Below are 19,855 nucleotides of genomic sequence, written 5' to 3' on the forward strand. Positions count from 1 at the left end.
GTATTGACATCAACGTCAGTCATGTCCCCTCAGCCGAAGTTTAGGCGATAACGGCGACTTTTTCTGTCTGTAGGCAGACGCAGGGCATTTTACGCAACCTACATAACGCCACGCCCAACGTATGAACTTCTGACAAGATGAGCGACTACGCCTCACCGGGCAAGAGAAAGCGGTCTCAGTCACCCCCGCCATGGCGGAAGCACGATAATGAGCGAAAATACCGCGAACGAGATGCGCCTCGAAATCCAGAGAACGGCCAACAGCAGAGATGGTCTCACAAGGATCAGATGAGGATAAACCAGCTGCAAGAAGATGAGCGGATGAGAGAATGGGTTGCACAAGAAGACGATTTCGTCCTGAAACAGGCCAAGAAGAAAGCAGACATTCGAGTCAAGGAAGGTCGGGCCAAACCTATAGACTGGCTGGCAGTAACATTGCGAGTGGTCGATCCCACGAGAGATCCCCTAGACGATGAGGTGGACGAAAAGGAACTTGATTTTGTCGACCCAGACAGCGTCTTTGACGGCCTAGATGAAACAGAACTCTCCGATCTGCGCAAGGACATCGAAACATACATGAGTCTGGAGAAGAACAGGAAGAATCGAGATTATTGGCGAACAATGCAAATCATCTGCAAGGATAGGCAGAAGAGACTGCGCGTTGGTGGACCAGAAGGAAGAGCAGTCAGTTCTGTTGCTTCCGATATCGACAAGCTGTTGGGACCGAAGACGTACGAACAGTTGGAGGTGTTGGAGGGACAGATCAGAACGAAACTGGACTCGAACGAGCCTATTGATACGGACTACTGGCAGCAGCTTCTGGATAGCCTGCTGGTATGGAAAGCGAAAGCCAAGCTGAAAAAGGTCTACCAAGATGTGCTCGACTCACGGTTGAAGCAATTGAGGGAGGTGAACGAACAGGAAGCGCTACAAGCTCAACAAACATTGCGGGATGCTGGAGTGCAAAGCACAGGTCCTGTCGCCTACTCGAAAGAACTCGACCCAGACCCGTTACTCGAGATCCCATCCAAAGACAAAGGCTTGGAAGTGATCGATGAAAGCGCATTCTTGAAGGACGTCGCATCAAGCAGACGTAAGGTCCTGAACATGGGCTACGTCCCAGCACCCAAGACATCTACACAACAAAAGACAACCAGTCATTCCCGTCCAACAGGACAATCTCACCACGCCGACCCTACCAGTCGCTTTGATCGCAGCACCGGCAACGACGACATTTCATCGGCGACCAAAGCGCTTCTCGACCGGGAAGTCGCCAAGGGCGTCAACGAAGACGAAGAGATCTTTGCAGGCGAGGAGGACGTTACAACAGGCTCAAAGCCTTTGTGGAGCGGCAAACATCGTCCCCGCAAACCCAAGTACTTCAACCGCGTGCAGATGGGATACGAGTGGAATAAATACAATCAAACCCATTACGACCACGACAATCCTCCACCCAAGGTCGTCCAGGGATATAAGTTCCACATCTTCTACCCGGACCTTATCGACCCGACCAAGGCGCCGACCTACAAGATCATTCGCGAAGGAGGACGCAAAAAGGGCCAAACCATGGCGCCGGCCGGCGAGGAAGACACATGTATCATACGGTTCATGTCGGGGCCGCCGTACGAGGACATTGCATTCCGCATCGTTGACCGAGATTGGGACTACTCGGCGAAACATGATCGCGGGTTCAAGAGCACGTTTGAGAAGGGAATTTTGACGCTGCACTTCAGTTTCAAGAGGATTGTGTATAGAAAGTAGATTGTCCACGAAGGGAATGCCACAGCGATATGTCTCTTTTATAGATGACAATATGCATAAAACAGAGGCGGACCCTACCTCAAAGATTGTATGAGCAACCCATGGTTTTCCACCACAAAGCCAGCCTCGCGAGCAAAGAAGAACACACAAACATCGAAGATTCATGCCGACAAAAATGCAAAAACAATCAACAGTACGGATTCGCTGGTTCTCACGAACCCAACTACTGACATACCGGCATGAGGCTTAAGTACGACTGAGCGAACGGGAAGTCCTGCTTTGACTCATCCTATGGTCGATTGCGAAGAAAATTGAGGGTATGAAAGCTATATTGACACATATTAAGTGTTCATGCGTATCAACGTACATTAATCTGCTTTCGTACCCTTATTGGTTTGGGGACTCGCAGATGCAGCTTACATTCGGCAGCCTTTACTCAGAAAGAACCTCGTATTGAAGTGGGCTGACCTGCGTAAATGAACTTGGTGCCTCCACTGCGCAGCAGCATGATTGCTCTACGGGACAGTCTCCACGAAGCCTTCGAGTCAGTCTTGTAAAGTTCTGACTCCCGTATATCATATGTTCTATTCAGAGACCTTAGTATCTGTCATCACATTAATAATGTTTAGTGCGCTAAGAGATTTACCATTCCAGCTCTTTTATACCGAAGATGAACCAAACGCTCATGTGGGCACTCCTGGGCTTTCCCGACAAGCCTGCCCGCAACTCCACTGTGACTAAAGAGACATACAATGATCATGACGGATCATGACGGATCAGGGCTCGGGCTCAGGCTCCTTATCCGGGTGCGGCAGCTTATTCTCTTCAGAATGTGAATCTTGTGCGTCATGAGCTCTCCCCGCTTTCTTCTGCGGCACAATACCAGCATCTTCTTCCCACGTGATTGTCTCCCTGTGCATATCCCTGCGAATCCATGGAATGGAGATTGCCGTCCATATGCCGATCCAGACGAAAGGAACACCCCAGCCTGAGTATAGGTTAGCAGGAACGCCCTAGAGATCCTTCAAGTTGTACATACCAAGGCCATATCCTACTTCTTTCGAGATTGGATGGATGATAATGACCACTGTAAGAGCGATGGCAATGATGACAGCTGGAATCGACCAGAACAAGGACTGATCCATGAGCATCTTCCTGAATCGGGGACTCGCATTGTATCGGGCAGCAAGCGCTTCGCGGAAGGGTCTGCCGGCGCTGGCGTTAACGGCGACGACGTCCTCCATCAGGTAGTAGACGCCCGGGTGGACTGAGCCTCCTTTTGATGTCGAGCTGATTCGGAATGGCGCTTTCCACCCGGAGAGGCTGTACATGGTGATGACGAAGACGCTTCCGCCTATACAAGCCAAAATTGCGGGACCAGGCATTGCCAGGACGCGTATCCATACGATATGCGGCGCGCTGCCAATAATCAGAAAAGCGGTGACCGACGCAATCGTCAAGATCGAGATCCAATGCGTGATATCAAATGCCCATCGATTTGACGATCCCAGGGGTCGAAAGAAGTTCTCTTTTTTGATCAGGCGCCAGGACCGAACAGCAAATTCCATATACGTCGGACCGCCCCAGATGCTGGCCACGATTGCGAAAACTGTATCTTTGTCAGTGACATAACAGAGCGACAGGGAAGGCGGTCTCACTTATCCATCCCTGTACATGTCCGGCGAATTTCATGGTATAATACAGCACAATTGGAAGCACGCAAGCATCAACGACCATGATGAATATGGTGAAGCCCAATTTGAATCGCTTCCAGCCATGTCTCCATGTAAACGGTAACTGCGGCAGGAGTTCGGGATGTTCTTGATAGTATTCTTGTAGTGTGCTCGCCCTCCTCCTGAATTCTCTTTTTGTCGCCGCCCGGCTGTCATAATATGCGGCTCTTTCAGGTGAGGTCATGTCTTGGGTTGGTCTCCTCCGCCGCTGAAAGCTGCTTTTCCTTCGCCCAGAGGATATGCTGAGCCTGGAGTCGGCATGATTGATCCCAGGGGAAGGGACATCCTCTGTGGCCGGACTTTCACCTGGAAAGTGAACGGCTCTTCCCTCTCGCGTCGGTGATTCTAGAGGTTGACCGTCGCGGTCGAGCTGTAAACTGGCTCGACTGCCTCGAACGACTTCCGGCATGGCGTAGGGTGGGATCGTTCAGCGATATGGTAGTCTGGCAGAGGAGAGATGGGCCGCAGTCATCGTCCGCCGCAGCGATGATATAGGCTGAGTGTGTCGCAAGTCTTAGGATGTTCGCGGATGGGTTGGATCAGACTGACTGGGGGCGTTTGGTACTGGGTCACGCCGATAGCGCAATTGAAAGCGATAGTAATTAGGCCTTGCGAGGTAATAGCTGATTCTGGCACACAGTCAGCAATTGCTGTTGTCGTGGTTGTGGTCGTCAGCGCGAGGGATCAATTGGCGTAGCGAGGCTTCCTCTACATCCCATTGGGTGGGTTTCTTGTGATTTCGGTGTCGGGAGCAATTTGCCCCCGAGCGGAATAACTTTTCCCATACTAACCAGGATTCCCATCTTATCTAATCATGGAGGTTACTACTGTATATGCTATTTGTCTCCATTCATCGAGAAAAAGTCTCTTCCCACAGCATCCCTCAGTCATGTACAGCTTCCATAACAGAAACTTATAAACCTAGTCAACATTGCCGCTGCCGAAGGATGAGTCTCATTACAATAGCCTATCCCCTCAGCTGGACATCTATGAAGCTGCCAACAAGGTTATCCCAACAGTGAGGAAAATAAATGTCTTGTCACCATCTGCACCAGACTATCCTCATGCAGGTGGACGGACGGAAGGCATACACCCTGTGAAGCGATGCATGGGCCAATCCACCTTTCTTTGTTGTCTATTTATCCAGCATATGCGGTCTCAATGTTTTGAGTGGAACAGAGTACGATCCGGACTGCTCAGCCTTGCATCCTGGTTTTGCGGGCACCATCCCGAGCTCTTCAGAATTCAGCGTGGCTTTTCTGATGAGTTACTTCCACCTCAACCCCTAGAAAGAAGAGACAGGCAAAGTCAAATTTCCTTGCCGCGGCATGAGCAAGGTGAGTGGACTTTTACTGCAGGTTGGCAGTTTGAGCGCAAATGGCCTGCACCCTTCCGTCTCATGACAAGCCGTTGAGCTGCATCGTGTTGTACAAAAGGCTCCGCATGCCGTCCCCCCACTGATTGGTTAGGAAACATCCAACACGCCCTGAAATGATTCTGGATAGATGTGATACAGTACAGTACTGCACCAATATCCACCAGGAGAACCTGGTCGTTCAGTCTCCATCCCGCATGACGGATATGGGCTTCAGATCAGGAACCCTTTGCTTGCGTCCCTGCCTTATCCCTGTCTGTTTGCGTTGATTCCCCATCTTCATGTATAGTCTCAGATGCATTCCAGAACCATTTGCTTGCTCTGAATAATGTGTATCTAGCCATGCACTTTGCCTCAGCTGCTTTATCTTCCCTTATACTCTGGTTCTACCTCCGTCTTGCAATTCGCACAAGACTTTGTCGCAAAGAAGTCTTCTCTCCTCCTGGTTTTCTAGAATTGTTGTGAGTCTGCAGGAGACAGTTTGCAATTCCACCGAACTTTTGTCTCCTTCCTCTACAACAAGTGCTTCAGAGATGACGGCAGAAGGCCTCCCGGACGGTTATGCGCCGTACGACAGATTGAGAGATGCTGAGTTGGCCAATCTCGCCGACACTATGCCCAGAGCGCCCAGTCATCACAGTATCCAGTACAGCATGGCTGAAACGCATCAGTCACATTACTATCCGCGACACAACTCATTGGACATCTGCCATGCACTTGAGCTTGAGGCTGTCAAAGAACAGGCATGCAACGCATATATTGCCAAACTTGACCACCCTGCACCGGCAACCACTCAGATACACTTCTCGGACCTGGAGATAAGCCCTACATGGACGACGCAGGAAATTTACCCGCAATTCTTTGACAGCCGATATGGTGCACCTATGGCGATAAGCGGACCGCCAGTCTTGCAATGCTCTCCAAGCCTGGTATCGCCTCCGTATCCGACGTATCAGTATTATGATGACAGCGATACCATGAGTGCTTGGTCGACCACTCCGGAACTTCCACACTCATTACCAGCAATGGCCATCGAAGAAGACGATGAACCGTTCGATGACAAGCCATACGCCATGTTGATATATGAGGCGTTGAAGCAAGCTCCAGGGCACAGAATGATGCTAAGAGACATTTACGACTGGTTCCGTCAGAATACCACCAAGGTTCAAGAATCCGGGTCCAACGGATGGCAAAACAGTATCAGACATAACCTTTCAATGAATAAGGTCAGTCTCGTGGCTATGAATGTCGAACTCGGATTGCTAACAACCAGCACAGGCATTCGAGAATGACAGAGATCACTCCCGTGGCAGCTCGAAAAAAGCCAACAGCGTTTGGATACTGACTGAAGACGCCATCAAGAACGGAGTGCAATCTACCACGAGATATCGCAAAACTGGTGGCGGCAAGAGAGGGCTCGGACACCGGGTTGCGGCAATACAGCGACAGAGATCAGGAGCAAAGGGCGGTCGAGCTGCAAGTCGTGCAGCCAGACAGCGGCGCCAGGACCATCCCTATGTCACCAGTACACCCATGTCGGGCAGCCCAGCCACGCCTTGCTATTCGGATGTCAGCGACTACCACAATTATGACTGGGAGCTACATCCCACTGTCAGAAACTGGACAGTGCCTTCTCTGCATGACAGCGCACCACTACCCGACGTCACGAGTCAACATATGTCGATTTCACCCCAAAGCTCCTTCGACCTCAGCACCGGGCATATGAACTACTCTGATGAAGATTGGCGTCTGCAGAGTATGCTTATGCGGCCTTTGCATGAGCAATCCGAGATTGAACTACCGCTTTTTCATACCCAATGAGGTCTGGCTCGTGTTGCTGCCGTAGAAGAGGGATTGGGTACCGAGATTGATGTGCGTAATCTCTACGACGAGGGAAGTTCGGAATCCAGCAGATGATCGTGGAGCTGGTGGACTTCAAGGGGCCGGCAGTAGTGCATGATCTCTGCTTACGCATTCTATGGCTTGCTTGATGGACGTGTTCCTCCAATGCAGGATGATCAAGATGAGGACACCTGAGCGAATAAGGCACGCTAGCAGCCTCAATGAAGTCTGCATTACGGTCGACATGCGCCGCAGCATGCCAGATTGTAATTGTATCATACATGAGTAGTCAAAGCAGTCACGACCCGGGGGGCTTTCATCGAGCTACTTCCGATTTAACTGATTCACATCTGAACTTCTCCCTGACATCTACGAATGCGAATCTGACTCTCCACCTAAAGCACTCTTGCTGTTGCAGCCTCATGGGATCTGACCTCGTACCATTTTCCGATAGAACGCTGGAGCCTGATGACAAGGGACCCCTGACCCGTGGCTGATGCAGTGCCAGTATGGACAGCCGGGGTCTACAGCGCACTGGGATATCGCTACCATTCCACGTATATGTGTAGAGCATCATTTTCTCATTTCGTGCACACCTACGCCATTTACAGCCCGGTGACCTTTGTGCTGGCAAACGACTTTATTCTCTACTATCATCAACCTCGCCTCAGGGCGCAGATGACGCTTCGTTATCGATATCTTGTACCGGGTTGTTTCACGGTTGACCGTTAGCTATGGGTCCTATAGAGATAACCACGGTTGTCAAGTCAACTGTCAACCGCATTTGGAGCTGCAGAAACTTTATGTCGAGACAACCCGGGGATGACATTTATTCAGGGTGTTGTTTTCATGTGATTGAGTACCATGTCCGAGATTTGCAGCAATTCTTCACACTAATGCACGATATTCGTTCCCCGAAACACAGCTCAGCTTTCCACATCTGATCGATCAGAATCTCACCTCAAGACCGCCACAGTGTCGTAACGGTCCGAACCGGCCTGAAGCTAGTCAAGACTTCATCTGGCGTGCACAAAGGACATTTCGGATCATCTATACCCTATTTAGCAGCCAGTCCATCTTCAGCGCCATGCTTGCCAGGAACTGTTTCGAGAATCGGATCGCAGGGGACAAGGGATTAATCCTCTGGTCCAGTGAATCCTTCAACAGGCCAATCCCAGCATCGCCTGGAAAAGATAACCACGCGATGAACTAGATCGTGGCCAGATCTACTCAGCTCCAACGCGCTCAGAAAGATCGATCGGCGAGGGATCCATCGAGGAGACCATTGGTCTTTCGGTCATCGTTCTCACATGTCCTTCACAGCCGTCCTCGCTATGACCTCAAGATCATGCAGGCAAAGTCCAACAAACAACCTCAACCTTCTCGCTTAGGTGTAGATTCGTCTATGGAGGCGAAATCTACACCTTGGGCTATCGCCTCTACCACAGTGCTTGTTCATGTTGGAACCGATCAGTCGATCGTTGTACCAGTTGAATCCGGCTGAGTGTGTTGCTCCTTCAGCTTCAGCCTCCTCGTCCGCCGAGTTTCACCATGGCTATTAGGTACATGACTTCATCGGTCTTGCACAAACAGAATTTTAGTATGTCCATCGACAGACAGAACAACGACATGGCCAGAATCTTGGAACACGAATCTAGTTGGCAGGGTTGTGGTAAAGCACACCAGGAGCTGACAGGATTGTTCTGAACGGAATTAAATTCAATCTGGGAGCCTGTGGGAGGAAGATTCAACGGTCGGCCACTGGTCCATGGGTCACCCCTGGTCACGATCGCTGCACGGCGAAAGTGAGCACTGGCCGAAAAGAGATGCGGGATACAATCCCGCCGCAGCATTCTAGTCGGCATGGTATTTTCCTGCTTGTCTGACCAACAGGCTCTGCATCCGAGGACACTCCGCCATTGCGAAAAACATGAAGGGGCACCCTTCCTGGCTTCACTGAGATGCTGAACACACTCTTATTCATATCGACAAGCAGCATAGGTACAGCTCCTACTACGTCAGGTCTATGGATATACGAATCTGAATTTATCATCTCTCTGCGGCCTTGGGATCTTCTCAGTATCGAGGTAAAGCATCGCTTCTATCAGGATCTGGAGCGAGACCACAACATTTTCTTGACGAGGTACGACACTTCTGGTGCGGGTGCCATCCTGTCATGCAGCTCCCCGCACATCCTGGACCTTGTTGGTCGTTCAAAACGTGCTTGACATATGTCAGGTAACGTATGACAAAACAACCTGGGATTCATCAAGTTCGGATTGGCCACAGGCCAGCAGACAGCAGGTCAACGTCAGGAAGTGCTCGCATCGTATCACAGTCCCTTCGGCTGCAAGGTGTTAATGGTCATGTCCTCATTCAATCTATCTTAGGAGGACCTCGATGTACAAGCACTGTACTGTCCATGGATGCGCCAATAATTCCCCGCCAATCGACGAACACACTCTGCTTGGAAAAGACTATCGACAGTACTCCCTCAAGTCACCTCCTGCAGCTGCGCTTACGGCTGTGGGAACAGTATTGACGGCCTCTGGCCGTGACGGAGCGGGAGCCCGCCACCGGAGGTTCCGCGAGTCAATATCGTGGCATATCCGCTACCTTAACATTTCAGTCAACGTCCTCATCACGCGTTGCCACAGGTCGGCTATGTGCCAACGTCAGAGGTAAGTCCAAGGTCTTTGTTAGACAGGGGATCTCATCATTACTATACCCTGCACCACCATCTTTCAACCTGGTGTTCAAGGCAGGAAGGTATGCTACCTTCGGGCGGCTAGCGTCAGGCAGAAAGTCCAATGCACACAGAATCCGCATGCCGTCTTTTATATTATCCACGATCTGCCGGCCGGATGTGGAAGATTTGGTTCTGCTAATCAGTCGCAGCCCGTGTGTCACTAAGGTCATTGCCCCCGTCAGCCCGAAATGATTCCGAAGCCCCATGCAACGACTGCTAGCAGCTCAATGTCTTCAAGATTTTGACATACTACAACGGCAGAGATGGAAGCTGCACCTCAAGTCGGATGTGGCTTCCTAGCATTGTCTGGTGGCCTTTGCGCTATCTATTTGCTTCTTGATGAAAAAGTTCCCCGCCTTCGTGGTGGTACACGCGATCTCCAGGAGACAAGAAATCCCCCGATGGACATCCAACCAGCCCCAACTCCAAGGATATCAGCAGATATGACAGTTTTGACAGCGGCTTTTGTGTCACCTGTGTAACCTCTGCTGGACGAGGCCAGAATGCCGCCTGGTCTGTTGAATCAAGACAATTACATTGCACTGCTGGTGAACATAGGCAAATCCTCGAGGATGACAAGACGGGCACAGAAGCGAATCCAGCAACATCAGCCTTCAAAGAAGAGCAAGTGGCTCACATGTGCGCTGTCCATTTGAGGGAGTCTGGTTGCAAGACCCCTTGCTGAAGCATTGTACTGTAAGCCGTTGTGCAGTGCCACTATGCCGCTCGAAAGCATTTGCCGTGAGAGGTATTCTGCTGCTCCGATAGGTAGGTGCTTTTACTCCAGGGCAGCAGAAGGAACACAGGAATTGGCTGGTACTACTTCCAGTCATGCCTGCCCCAAGAATTCATGTCAGACTTACCACCCATCTCAGAGACCATTAACGAACAGTTGTGGGATGATGTGGTTGAGCATTAAGCAGGCAGGGAGGCGAGAAGAGCATCTTCCACAAGACAAAGGCTGACTTCTGTGTGCATTTACAACAACCAGAATGAAGCATCGTATGTAGTAAAGGGTTCACGGTCATGAATTGGTCGTCGTGGTGTTCTGGGCCTCTGGCTCATAATGGGTGGAACCACCTCCTATGCGCTTCGCATACTACAGGCGACTTCTCTCGACGATCAGACCACTTCGGCTGTGGTGCTTGAGCGACTCAGGACCTACTCACCAGAAACGGTAATCTTTGAATGGACGTTGGCCATATGCCACGACCTGGTGACAGGCCAGTGCCGCAAACGGTGACAAGTACTAACACGTGGGAGTCGATGCCCAACAGAGTAAAGCAGACCAAATGGAATGAACAATGGCCAATTGATCATGTGATATCATTGAACGGACATGTTTTTGGACGCCTTTTGCGGCCATCTAATCGTCTCCCTCGATGCAGCTTGCAAACGGCCCACGGAACAGTGCGATGCAAACTGATGTATACCCAGTTGATGCAATGTGGTCGTGCATGAAAGATGTTCACTGCGAACCTTGTCTGGCACCGGCAGCCGGTTTTGCTGTTGACAGGGTAGCCAGCATAACAAACCAATGCGCCCATTGTTGATCATTGAAAAGACTCCCACCCTATCTGTTCCTTCATCGATCGCTTATTTCTTTCCGGTCTTCTTCTCTTGCGTCTCCTTAAGCACCTTCTTGACGATCTTCTGCTCCTCGATCAGGAATGCTCGCACGATTCTGTCCTTCACGCAGTTGGCGCATCTCGATCCACCATAAGCGCGCTGGACGGTCTTCTTCGGTCGGGATGTCGTGGCATATTCTCTGGGTCGGAGGGCTGGGACCTATAGAACGGTATCTGTTAGGTCTTGTCTCGCCTCATAACCACCACGCCTTCCACCACATCATAAGCGACTTACACCTGGGAGTTTGATGCCGCAGTCACCGCATTTGGGAGCTGTTCCTCGCTTCTTGATGTGCAAAAGTCGGAGCTTGCCACCGGGAGTCTTGATGACACGAACGTTGTTCGAGGAGGTGTTGTAACTAGATTAGATCGAATGTTAGTACTAGTCCCTTGTTCGTGTGTCTCTCGACCGTGCTGCTGCAATTGTGGTGAGGGGGAGAACGTACGGGTTGCGTCGTCGGTATTGAAGTCTGACGCCTGCCATTGCGACGGTATTGAATGGATAGCAGGGTAGATGGTGGTGTTCGTGGGTTTATTGAGATGTCGTTGTCCGGTCTCTCTCGAATCTCAAAATTTCGAAGACTGTGGGAACGTGAAGTCTTGGCTCGCTATTCTCCCTTTGGAGACTAGTGCGGGCTGTCGAGCCGCTCGCTTAATCACGTGAGTGGGTCTCCGCAAAATATTCTATCGCGGTGCTAGAGGCAACATTCTGCCATCTGCTCAGAGTGTGAAAAAAGATCAGTCCCCGTCATCCTCTTTCGTCCCGGTGGATGGACGGTCTGATACATCAAGACCGAACACTCTTGCTCTCCTGGCCGAAGCAGAGAGTAAGTGAGGTTCGGTAAATGGTAAGACACCTCACAATACACGTTCGGGTCTGAACAGTCAATTCATCCATTCTATTACAACAGACACCTCCAGCCACCTAACGACAGGATGGCTTCAATACCACCTCCTCCGCCGCCAGGATGGAGTGCTGGTGCACCACCGCCACCTCCACCTGGTATGGCTCCTCCGCCGCCGGGTTATCGCCCACCAGTCGATCCTCAAGCCGCAAAGTTTGCGCAGAAGAAGAAGGAATGGCTCCGGTCACAGCGCAACAGGTTCGGCGAGAAACGAAAGGGTGGCTTCGTCGAGACACAGAAGGCTGACATGCCGCCGGAACATTTACGCAAGATCGTCAAAGATATTGGCGATGTCAGTCAGAAGAAATTCAGCAGCGACAAACGCAGTTACCTGGGCGCGCTGAAGTACATGCCTCACGCCGTATTCAAGCTCCTGGAAAACATGCCCATGCCGTGGGAGAGTGCCAGGGAAGTCAAAGTTCTGTACCACGTGAACGGTTGTTTGACACTGGTCAACGAGATTCCCAGAGTAATTGAGCCAGTATTCCATGCCCAGTGGGCGACCATGTGGGTGTGCATGAGAAGAGAAAAGAGCGACAGAAGACATTTCAAACGTATGCGATTTCCTCCTTTCGACGACGAAGAACCTCCTCTGTCTTGGTCAGAAAACATTGAAGACGTGGAGCCTCTTGAGCCGATTCAGATGGAGTTGGACGAGAACGAAGATGGTCCAGTCTATGAATGGTTCTACGAGCATCGACCTCTGCTTGATACGTCGCATGTTGGCGGACCGAGTTACAAGACCTGGAACCTGTCTTTGCCACAGATGGCGACACTGTACAGATTATCGCATCAGATACTGAGCGATGTGGTCGACAAGAACTATTTTCATATGTTTGACCGGCCGAGCTTCTTCACGGCGAAAGCCTTGAACGTCGCCATTCCCGGTGGACCACGCTTCGAGCCTCTTTACAAGGATATCGACCCGAACGATGAAGATTTCGGCGAGTTCAATGCGATTGACCGTATCATTTTCCGAGCTCCAATCCGGACGGAGTACAGAGTGGCGTTCCCATACCTCTACAACTCCCTGCCACGGAGTGTGAAGATTTCATGGTATTCACACCCACAGGTCGTCTATGTCCGCTCCGAAGACCCTAACCTCCCTGCCTTCTACTTCGACCCAGCCATCAACCCTATCTCATCGAGATCAGTCGCACCCAAGAATATCACTGTTAGCCACGAAGACGAAATCTTTGGCGCCGGCAACAACGAGGATGATGAGTTCGAGCTGCCAGGCAACGTCGAGCCCTTCCTTGCTGATGAAGAGCTGTATACTTCCGAGACATCATCTGCCATCGCCTTGTGGTGGGCCCCTTTCCCCTTCGATAGGAGGTCGGGCAAGATGGTTCGAGCTCAAGACGTGCCGCTGGTCAAGCAGTGGTACCTGGAACACTGCCCACCTGGTCAGCCAGTCAAAGTCCGAGTTTCCTATCAGAAGATGCTGAAGTCATTTGTCCTGAACGAGCTGCACAAGAAGAAGCCCAAGGCTCAGAACAAGCAGGATCTTCTCAAGACTCTGAAACAGACCAAATTCTTCCAGCAGACCACTATCGACTGGGTAGAAGCAGGTCTACAGGTGTGCCGGCAAGGTTTCAATATGTTGAATCTTCTCATTCATCGCAAGAACTTGACGTATTTGCACTTGGACTACAACTTCAATCTCAAGCCTGTCAAGACTTTGACAACCAAGGAACGAAAGAAGTCGAGATTCGGAAACGCTTTCCATTTGATGCGTGAAATCCTGAGATTGACGAAGCTTATTGTCGACGCCCAAGTCCAATACAGACTGGGAAACATCGATGCCTTCCAGTTGGCTGATGGTATATTGTACGCATTCAACCACGTTGGACAGCTCACCGGCATGTACCGATACAAGTACAAGCTCATGCATCAGATTCGGTCATGCAAGGATCTCAAGCATTTGATCTACTACCGCTTCAATTCCGGTCCAGTCGGCAAAGGACCTGGATGTGGTTTCTGGGCACCGGCCTGGCGTGTCTGGCTCTTCTTCATGAGAGGTATCATCCCACTACTAGAGCGATGGCTCGGAAATCTGCTTTCAAGACAGTTTGAAGGTCGTCACAGCAAGGGTGTTGCAAAGACAGTCACCAAGCAACGTGTCGAATCACATTTCGACTTGGAGCTGCGTGCCTCTGTCATGGCCGACTTGATGGACATGATGCCTGAGGGTATCAGACAGAACAAGGTTAACACTGTGCTGCAGCACTTGTCCGAGGCATGGCGTTGCTGGAAGAGTAACATTCCTTGGAAGGTTCCTGGCTTGCCCGCACCGATCGAGAACATCATCTTGCGATATGTTAAGAGCAAGGCCGACTGGTGGATCTCTGTGGCTCACTACAACCGTGAAAGAATCAGGAGAGGTGCCACTGTCGACAAGACTGTCGCGAAGAAAAACTTGGGTCGCTTGACCAGATTGTGGTTGAAGTCTGAGCAGGAGAGGCAGCACAATTATCTCAAGGATGGGCCTTATGTCTCTTCGGAAGAGGCCGTGGCTATCTACACAACCACGGTGCACTGGCTTGAGTCACGGAAGTTCTCACCAATCCCGTTCCCGAGTGTCTCATACAAGCACGACACCAAGATTCTCATTCTCGCTCTCGAAAGACTACGAGAAGCATACTCTGTCAAGGGCAGACTGAACCAGAGTCAGCGTGAAGAACTTGCCTTGATTGAGCAGGCATACGACTCACCTGGAACAACGCTCGCAAGGATCAAGCGCTTCCTCTTAACACAGCGAGCATTCAAGGAAGTGGGAATCGACATGAATGATAACTACAGCTCGATCAATCCTGTCTATGATGTGGAACCTATCGAGAAGATCACAGATGCATACCTTGATCAGTATCTCTGGTATCAAGCCGACCAACGACATCTGTTCCCATCGTGGGTCAAGCCTTCAGATTCCGAGGTTCCTCCATTATTGGTCTACAAATGGGCGCAAGGCATCAACAACCTGACCAATGTTTGGGAGACTGCCGATGGTGAATGCAACGTCATGATCGAGACTCAGCTCTCGAAGGTCTATGAAAAGATTGATCTGACCCTGCTCAATCGCTTGCTTAGACTGATCATGGATCACAACTTGGCAGATTACATCACGTCCAAGAACAATGTCCAGCTGAATTACAAGGACATGAATCATACCAACAGCTACGGCTTGATCAGAGGTCTACAGTTCTCTGGATTCGTCTTCCAGTACTACGGCCTGGTAATTGATCTGCTCTTGCTTGGTCTACAACGAGCCAGTGAGCTTGCTGGTCCACCTCAGAGCCCGAACGACTTCCTGCAGTTCCGAGACCGCGAGACGGAGACGAGACATCCGATCCGCTTGTACACAAGATACATTGACAAGATCTGGGTCTTCTTCAGATTCACTGCTGAAGAATCAAAGGACTTGATACAACGATTCTTGACCGAGCAACCGGACCCGAACTTCGAAAATGTTATTGGCTACAAAAACAAGAAGTGCTGGCCTCGTGACTCTCGTATGCGATTGATGAGACACGACGTCAACCTCGGTCGCGCTGTTTTCTGGGACTTGAAGAACAGACTGCCTCGCTCCATGACCACGATTGAGTGGGATGACACCTTTTCAAGTGTTTACTCGCGCGACAACCCCAACCTCCTGTTCTCGATGTGCGGATTCGAAGTCAGAATCCTGCCTAAGCTCCGTAACCAGAATGACGAGTTCCCGATCAAGGACAGCGTCTGGGCTCTGGCCAACAATGAGACCAAGGAACGTACTGCCTACGCTTTCTTGCAGGTCACCGAGGAGGACATTGCCAAGTTCAACAACCGTATCAGACAGATCTTGATGTCGTCAGGCTCGACTACTTTCACGAAGATTGCGAACAAATGGAACACGACGTTGATTGCACTTTTCACGTATTACAGAGAAGCCGCTGTCTCGACCGTCAATCTGCTCGACACTATTGTCAAATGCGAGACTAAAATTCAGACTCGTGTCAAGATCGGTCTCAACTCGAAGATGCCTTCGCGTTTCCCACCCGCGGTATTCTATACACCAAAGGAACTTGGTGGTCTGGGTATGATTTCAGGATCTCACATCCTCATTCCGACCAGCGACAAGCGATGGTCGAAACAGACGGACACTGGAGTTACGCATTATCGTGCCGGTATGACTCACGACGAGGAGACGCTGATTCCCAATATTTTCCGCTATATCGTGCCCTGGGAAAGCGAGTTCATTGATTCGCAACGAGTGTGGACTGAGTACTCTCAGAAGCGTCTGGAGGCCAACCAGCAAAATCGTCGTCTTACACTCGAAGATCTTGAGGACAGCTGGGATCGAGGTCTGCCACGTATCAACACTCTTTTTCAGAAGGACAGAAGTACACTCAGCTTCGACAAGGGTTTCAGAGCCCGAACCGAGTTCAAGCAGTACTCGTTGATGAAGAGCAATCCCTTCTGGTGGACCAGTCCGAGACACGACGGAAAATTGTGGAACTTGAATGCCTACCGGACGGATGTGATTCAAGCTCTTGGTGGTGTCGAAACCATCCTAGAACATACTCTGTTCAAAGCCACGGCATTCCCGTCCTGGGAAGGTCTTTTCTGGGAAAGAGCTTCTGGTAAGTCGTTTCCCTTCGAGGTGCCTGCCGTTGCAATCCATGACTGACTTTTTCCAGGTTTCGAGGAATCGATGAAATACAAGAAACTTACCAACGCGCAGCGCTCCGGTCTCAACCAGATCCCTAACCGTCGTTTCACCTTGTGGTGGTCGCCAACGATCAACAGAGCTAGTAAGTCCATTGTCTCCGATAACCGTCGACGTTCCAACGCTGACCAATACTGTAGATGTCTATGTCGGTTTCCAGGTCCAACTTGACTTGACGGGTATCTTCTTGCACGGCAAGATCCCTACGCTTAAGATCTCGCTCAGTTTTTGCAGCCCCTCCCTCGATAATGGTATATGCTGACGAATTGTAGTTCAAATTTTCCGCGCACATCTATGGCAGAAGATCCATGAATCTGTGGTCATGGACCTGTGCCAGGTGTTCGATCAAGAGCTGGAACAACTTGGCATTGAGACTGTTCAGAAGGAGACGATCCATCCCAGAAAGTCGTACAAGATGAACAGTTCCTGCGCAGACATTCTGCTGTTTGCCAGCCACAAGTGGAACGTTACTCGACCATCGTTGCTTTTCGACACGAAAGATCAGATCGAGGCCACCACGACCAACAAGTTCTGGGTAGACTGCCAGCTTCGCTACGGAGGTAAGCAATTCTGAAACTGCATCGTTGCTCCCTGAGCTTCGAGACTAACAAACCTCAGATTATGATTCGCACGACATTGAACGATATGTCCGGGCAAAGTACCTCGACTACACCACTGACAGCATGAGTATCTATCCTTCCGCCACTGGACTCATGGTTGGTATTGATCTTGCATACAATCTCTACTCGGCGTACGGTCAATACTTCCCTGGTCTGAAGGCATTGGTCCAACAGGCCATGGCGAAGATCATGAAAGCAAATCCGGCGTTGTATGTGCTTCGCGAGCGTATCCGAAAAGGTCTCCAACTGTATGCCTCAGAAAGCACACAGGAGTTCCTGAACTCGCAGAATTATTCGGAATTGTTCAGCAACCAGACTCAACTGTTCATCGATGACACGAACGTTTACCGTGTCACCATTCACAAGACCTTCGAGGGTAACTTGACGACCAAGCCGATCAACGGAGCAGTATTCGTGTTCAACCCTAGAACCGGACAGCTTTTCCTGAAGATCATCCACACCAGTGTGTGGGCTGGCCAGAAACGTCTTGGTCAGTTGGCCAAGTGGAAGACTGCCGAAGAGGTTGCGGCGCTTATCAGATCCCTGCCCGTCGAAGAGCAGCCCAAGCAACTCATCGTCACCCGTAAGGGTTTGCTGGATCCGCTCGAAGTCCATCTGCTCGACTTCCCCAATATCTCTATCCGGGCTTCAGAGTTGCAACTACCTTTCCAGGCGGCGATGAAGGTCGAGAAACTGGCAGACATGATTCTTCAGGCCAAGGAGCCCCAAATGGTGTTGTTCAACCTCTACGATGAGTGGTTGAAGACCATTTCGTCCTACACAGCATTCTCCCGCCTGATCCTCATTCTTCGTGCCCTGCACGTCAACACTGATAAGACCAAGCTGCTGTTGCGTCCCGACAAGTCGGTCATCACTCAGGCACATCACATCTGGCCGACACTGTCCGACGAGGACTGGATCAAGGTTGAGGTGCAACTTCGAGATCTGATTTTGAACGATTATGGAAAGAAGAACAATGTCAACGTCCAGTCCCTCACCAGCTCTGAGGTGTAAGTCTCCCCTTCCCGAAATACTATGCCTCTGGGCACAAGTTTCTTGTTTCCCACTTTCTCCAGACGCCATTTACTGACTCTTCGTTTCATAGCCGCGACATCATATTAGGAATGGAAGTCTCCGCACCCTCAATGCAACGACAACAAGCTGCAGAAATCGAGAAGCAGCAACTGGAACAACAGCAGTTGACCGCTGTAACCACCAAGACGCAGAATGTCCGTGGCGAAGAGATCATTGTGACGACCACTTCTCAATATGAGCAACAGTCGTTCGCGTCCAAGACTGAATGGCGAACTCGGGCCATTGCCACCTCCAACCTTCGCACTCGTGCCAACAACATTTACATTTCAAGTGATGACATTCACGAATCGGAGGATGCGTACACCTATATCCTACCGAAGAATATCTTGAAGAAGTTCATCACAGTTGGAGACCTGCGGGTGCAAGTGGCAGGATATCTCTATGGCTCTTCGCCGCCAGACAATGACCAGGTCAAGGAAATCAAGACAATTGTCATGGTACCTCAAGTTGGCAGCACTCGTGAGGTGCAACTGCCCCACCAGCTTCCTCAGCACGAGTACTTGAAGAACATGGAGCCCCTGGGTATCATTCATACAGCCTCAGGCAATGAGACGTCATACATGAGTGCTGCGGACGTAACGCAGCACGCTCGTCTGATGGCGCAACACTCGTCATGGGACAAGAAGACAGTTACACTCACCGTGTCTTTCACGCCAGGCTCGGTGTCCCTTTCAGCCTGGTCACTGACTCCCGCCGGCTACACGTGGGGCGCGAACAATAAGGACACGCAGTCAGACAATCCGGCGGGATTCTCGACCTCGTTCGGCGAGAAGGTGCAGCTACTGCTTTCGGACAAGATTCGTGGGTACTTCCTGGTGCCGGAGACCGAGACGTGGAACTACAGCTTTATGGGCGCGAGCTTTTCGGCGGTCGAGAAGAGGCCTGTCTATGTGAAGATTGATACTCCTCGGCGCTTCTACGATGACAAGCATCGACCCATTCATTTCAGCAGTTTCAACGAGCTGGAGGACATTTGGGCTGACAGGGAGGATGTGTTTGCTTGAGCGGACAGGCTCTGGCCATGACAAATATCGGGCTCCAGTGTAGTTTTATCAACATGATGAAGATGGCATGTCAATGATGGAGGGCTTAGTTTTATGTTACGAAAATTGCAGAATCAATTTGATACCTAGTTTACCACTTGTTGCCACTTGCCATGCCCTCGCCAATCGTGTGCCACTTCGACATGGACATGGTCTTTAGGATGTGCACTACACATCCATGTGCCAGTCCAATTTGTAACTCGGCAACCTGGTTTCCAGAAGACCTGGTACCGTCATCGGCGAGTACATCTACCTCGTAACCTGGAATCTCATGAAAACTATTGATAATGGCGACTCCCGCTGCAATTTGGCTCCTCCTAGGACTCGAACCTAGATCTGCCATCGTTTCTACTCAAACACGGCCCGTGGCGTAGGGACTTCAAGCTTCTCGCGCCGAGATACT

The 19,855-nt window shown here is 50.7% G+C and overlaps 5 protein-coding genes across 5 annotated transcripts; 3 read left to right on the forward strand and 2 right to left on the reverse strand.

The window, feature by feature from the left end:
- On the forward strand, positions 1-2,148 carry EDD37DRAFT_201886 (mid region of cactin-domain-containing protein). The gene has a single exon (XM_062810187.1). The coding sequence runs from the start codon at positions 138-140 to the stop codon at positions 1,758-1,760; it is 1,623 nt and encodes a 540-aa protein (XP_062665531.1). The 5' UTR covers positions 1-137; the 3' UTR covers positions 1,761-2,148.
- EDD37DRAFT_201885 (uncharacterized protein) lies at positions 2,149-4,328 on the reverse strand. Its single transcript, XM_062810186.1, has 3 exons — positions 3,419-4,328; positions 2,800-3,369; positions 2,149-2,748 (listed from the first exon to the last, which is right to left on the reverse strand). Exons 1-3 carry the CDS (start codon positions 3,900-3,902, stop codon positions 2,537-2,539), a joined length of 1,266 nt encoding a protein of 421 aa, XP_062665532.1. The 5' UTR covers positions 3,903-4,328; the 3' UTR covers positions 2,149-2,536.
- A 1,193-nt stretch (positions 4,329-5,521) lies between these two features.
- Positions 5,522-6,689, forward strand: EDD37DRAFT_570799 (uncharacterized protein; the record flags this gene model as incomplete). Its single annotated transcript, XM_062814298.1, has 2 exons — positions 5,522-6,094; positions 6,147-6,689. 2 exons carry the CDS (start codon positions 5,522-5,524, stop codon positions 6,687-6,689), a joined length of 1,116 nt encoding a protein of 371 aa, XP_062665533.1.
- A 4,074-nt stretch (positions 6,690-10,763) lies between these two features.
- Positions 10,764-11,664, reverse strand: EDD37DRAFT_642795 (60S ribosomal protein L34-B). Its single transcript, XM_062817386.1, has 3 exons — positions 11,534-11,664; positions 11,323-11,446; positions 10,764-11,247 (listed from the first exon to the last, which is right to left on the reverse strand). Exons 1-3 carry the CDS (start codon positions 11,569-11,571, stop codon positions 11,056-11,058), a joined length of 354 nt encoding a protein of 117 aa, XP_062665534.1. The 5' UTR covers positions 11,572-11,664; the 3' UTR covers positions 10,764-11,055.
- A 125-nt stretch (positions 11,665-11,789) lies between these two features.
- EDD37DRAFT_642799 (pre-mRNA-processing-splicing factor 8) lies at positions 11,790-19,554 on the forward strand. Its single transcript, XM_062817387.1, has 7 exons — positions 11,790-11,935; positions 11,999-16,608; positions 16,666-16,779; positions 16,835-16,918; positions 16,967-17,254; positions 17,313-18,324; positions 18,420-19,554. Exons 2-7 carry the CDS (start codon positions 12,024-12,026, stop codon positions 19,411-19,413), a joined length of 7,077 nt encoding a protein of 2,358 aa, XP_062665535.1. The 5' UTR covers positions 11,790-11,935; positions 11,999-12,023; the 3' UTR covers positions 19,414-19,554.
- The last annotated feature ends 301 nt before the right edge of the window (positions 19,555-19,855 follow it).

Source organism: Exophiala viscosa, assembly GCF_022695815.1.
Source record: "Exophiala viscosa unplaced genomic scaffold EDD37scaffold_16, whole genome shotgun sequence".
Taxonomy (NCBI): domain Eukaryota; kingdom Fungi; phylum Ascomycota; class Eurotiomycetes; order Chaetothyriales; family Herpotrichiellaceae; genus Exophiala; species Exophiala viscosa.

Excerpts from the sequence above, each read along its gene's own strand:
- EDD37DRAFT_201886 (XM_062810187.1), top strand. The coding sequence starts at position 138 with ATGAGCGACTACGCCTCACCGGGCAAGAGAAAGCGGTCTCAGTCACCC.
- EDD37DRAFT_201885 (XM_062810186.1), bottom strand. The coding sequence starts at position 3,902 with ATGCCGGAAGTCGTTCGAGGCAGTCGAGCCAGTTTACAGCTCGACCGC. Across the intron at positions 3,370-3,418 it reads ACATGTACAGGGATGGATAA|TTTTCGCAATCGTGGCCAGC; the intron begins GTGAGACCGCCT and ends ACAAAGATACAG. Across the intron at positions 2,749-2,799 it reads AGAAGTAGGATATGGCCTTG|GCTGGGGTGTTCCTTTCGTC; the intron begins GTATGTACAACT and ends ACCTATACTCAG.
- EDD37DRAFT_642795 (XM_062817386.1), bottom strand. The coding sequence starts at position 11,571 with ATGGCAGGCGTCAGACTTCAATACCGACGACGCAACCC. Across the intron at positions 11,447-11,533 it reads CAATACCGACGACGCAACCC|TTACAACACCTCCTCGAACA; the intron begins GTACGTTCTCCC and ends GATCTAATCTAG. Across the intron at positions 11,248-11,322 it reads GCGGCATCAAACTCCCAGGT|GTCCCAGCCCTCCGACCCAG; the intron begins GTAAGTCGCTTA and ends ACCGTTCTATAG.
- EDD37DRAFT_642799 (XM_062817387.1), top strand. The coding sequence starts at position 12,024 with ATGGCTTCAATACCACCTCCTCCGCCGCCAGGATGGAGTGCTGGTGCA. Across the intron at positions 16,780-16,834 it reads GCCAACGATCAACAGAGCTA|ATGTCTATGTCGGTTTCCAG; the intron begins GTAAGTCCATTG and ends CCAATACTGTAG. Across the intron at positions 17,255-17,312 it reads CTGCCAGCTTCGCTACGGAG|ATTATGATTCGCACGACATT; the intron begins GTAAGCAATTCT and ends AACAAACCTCAG.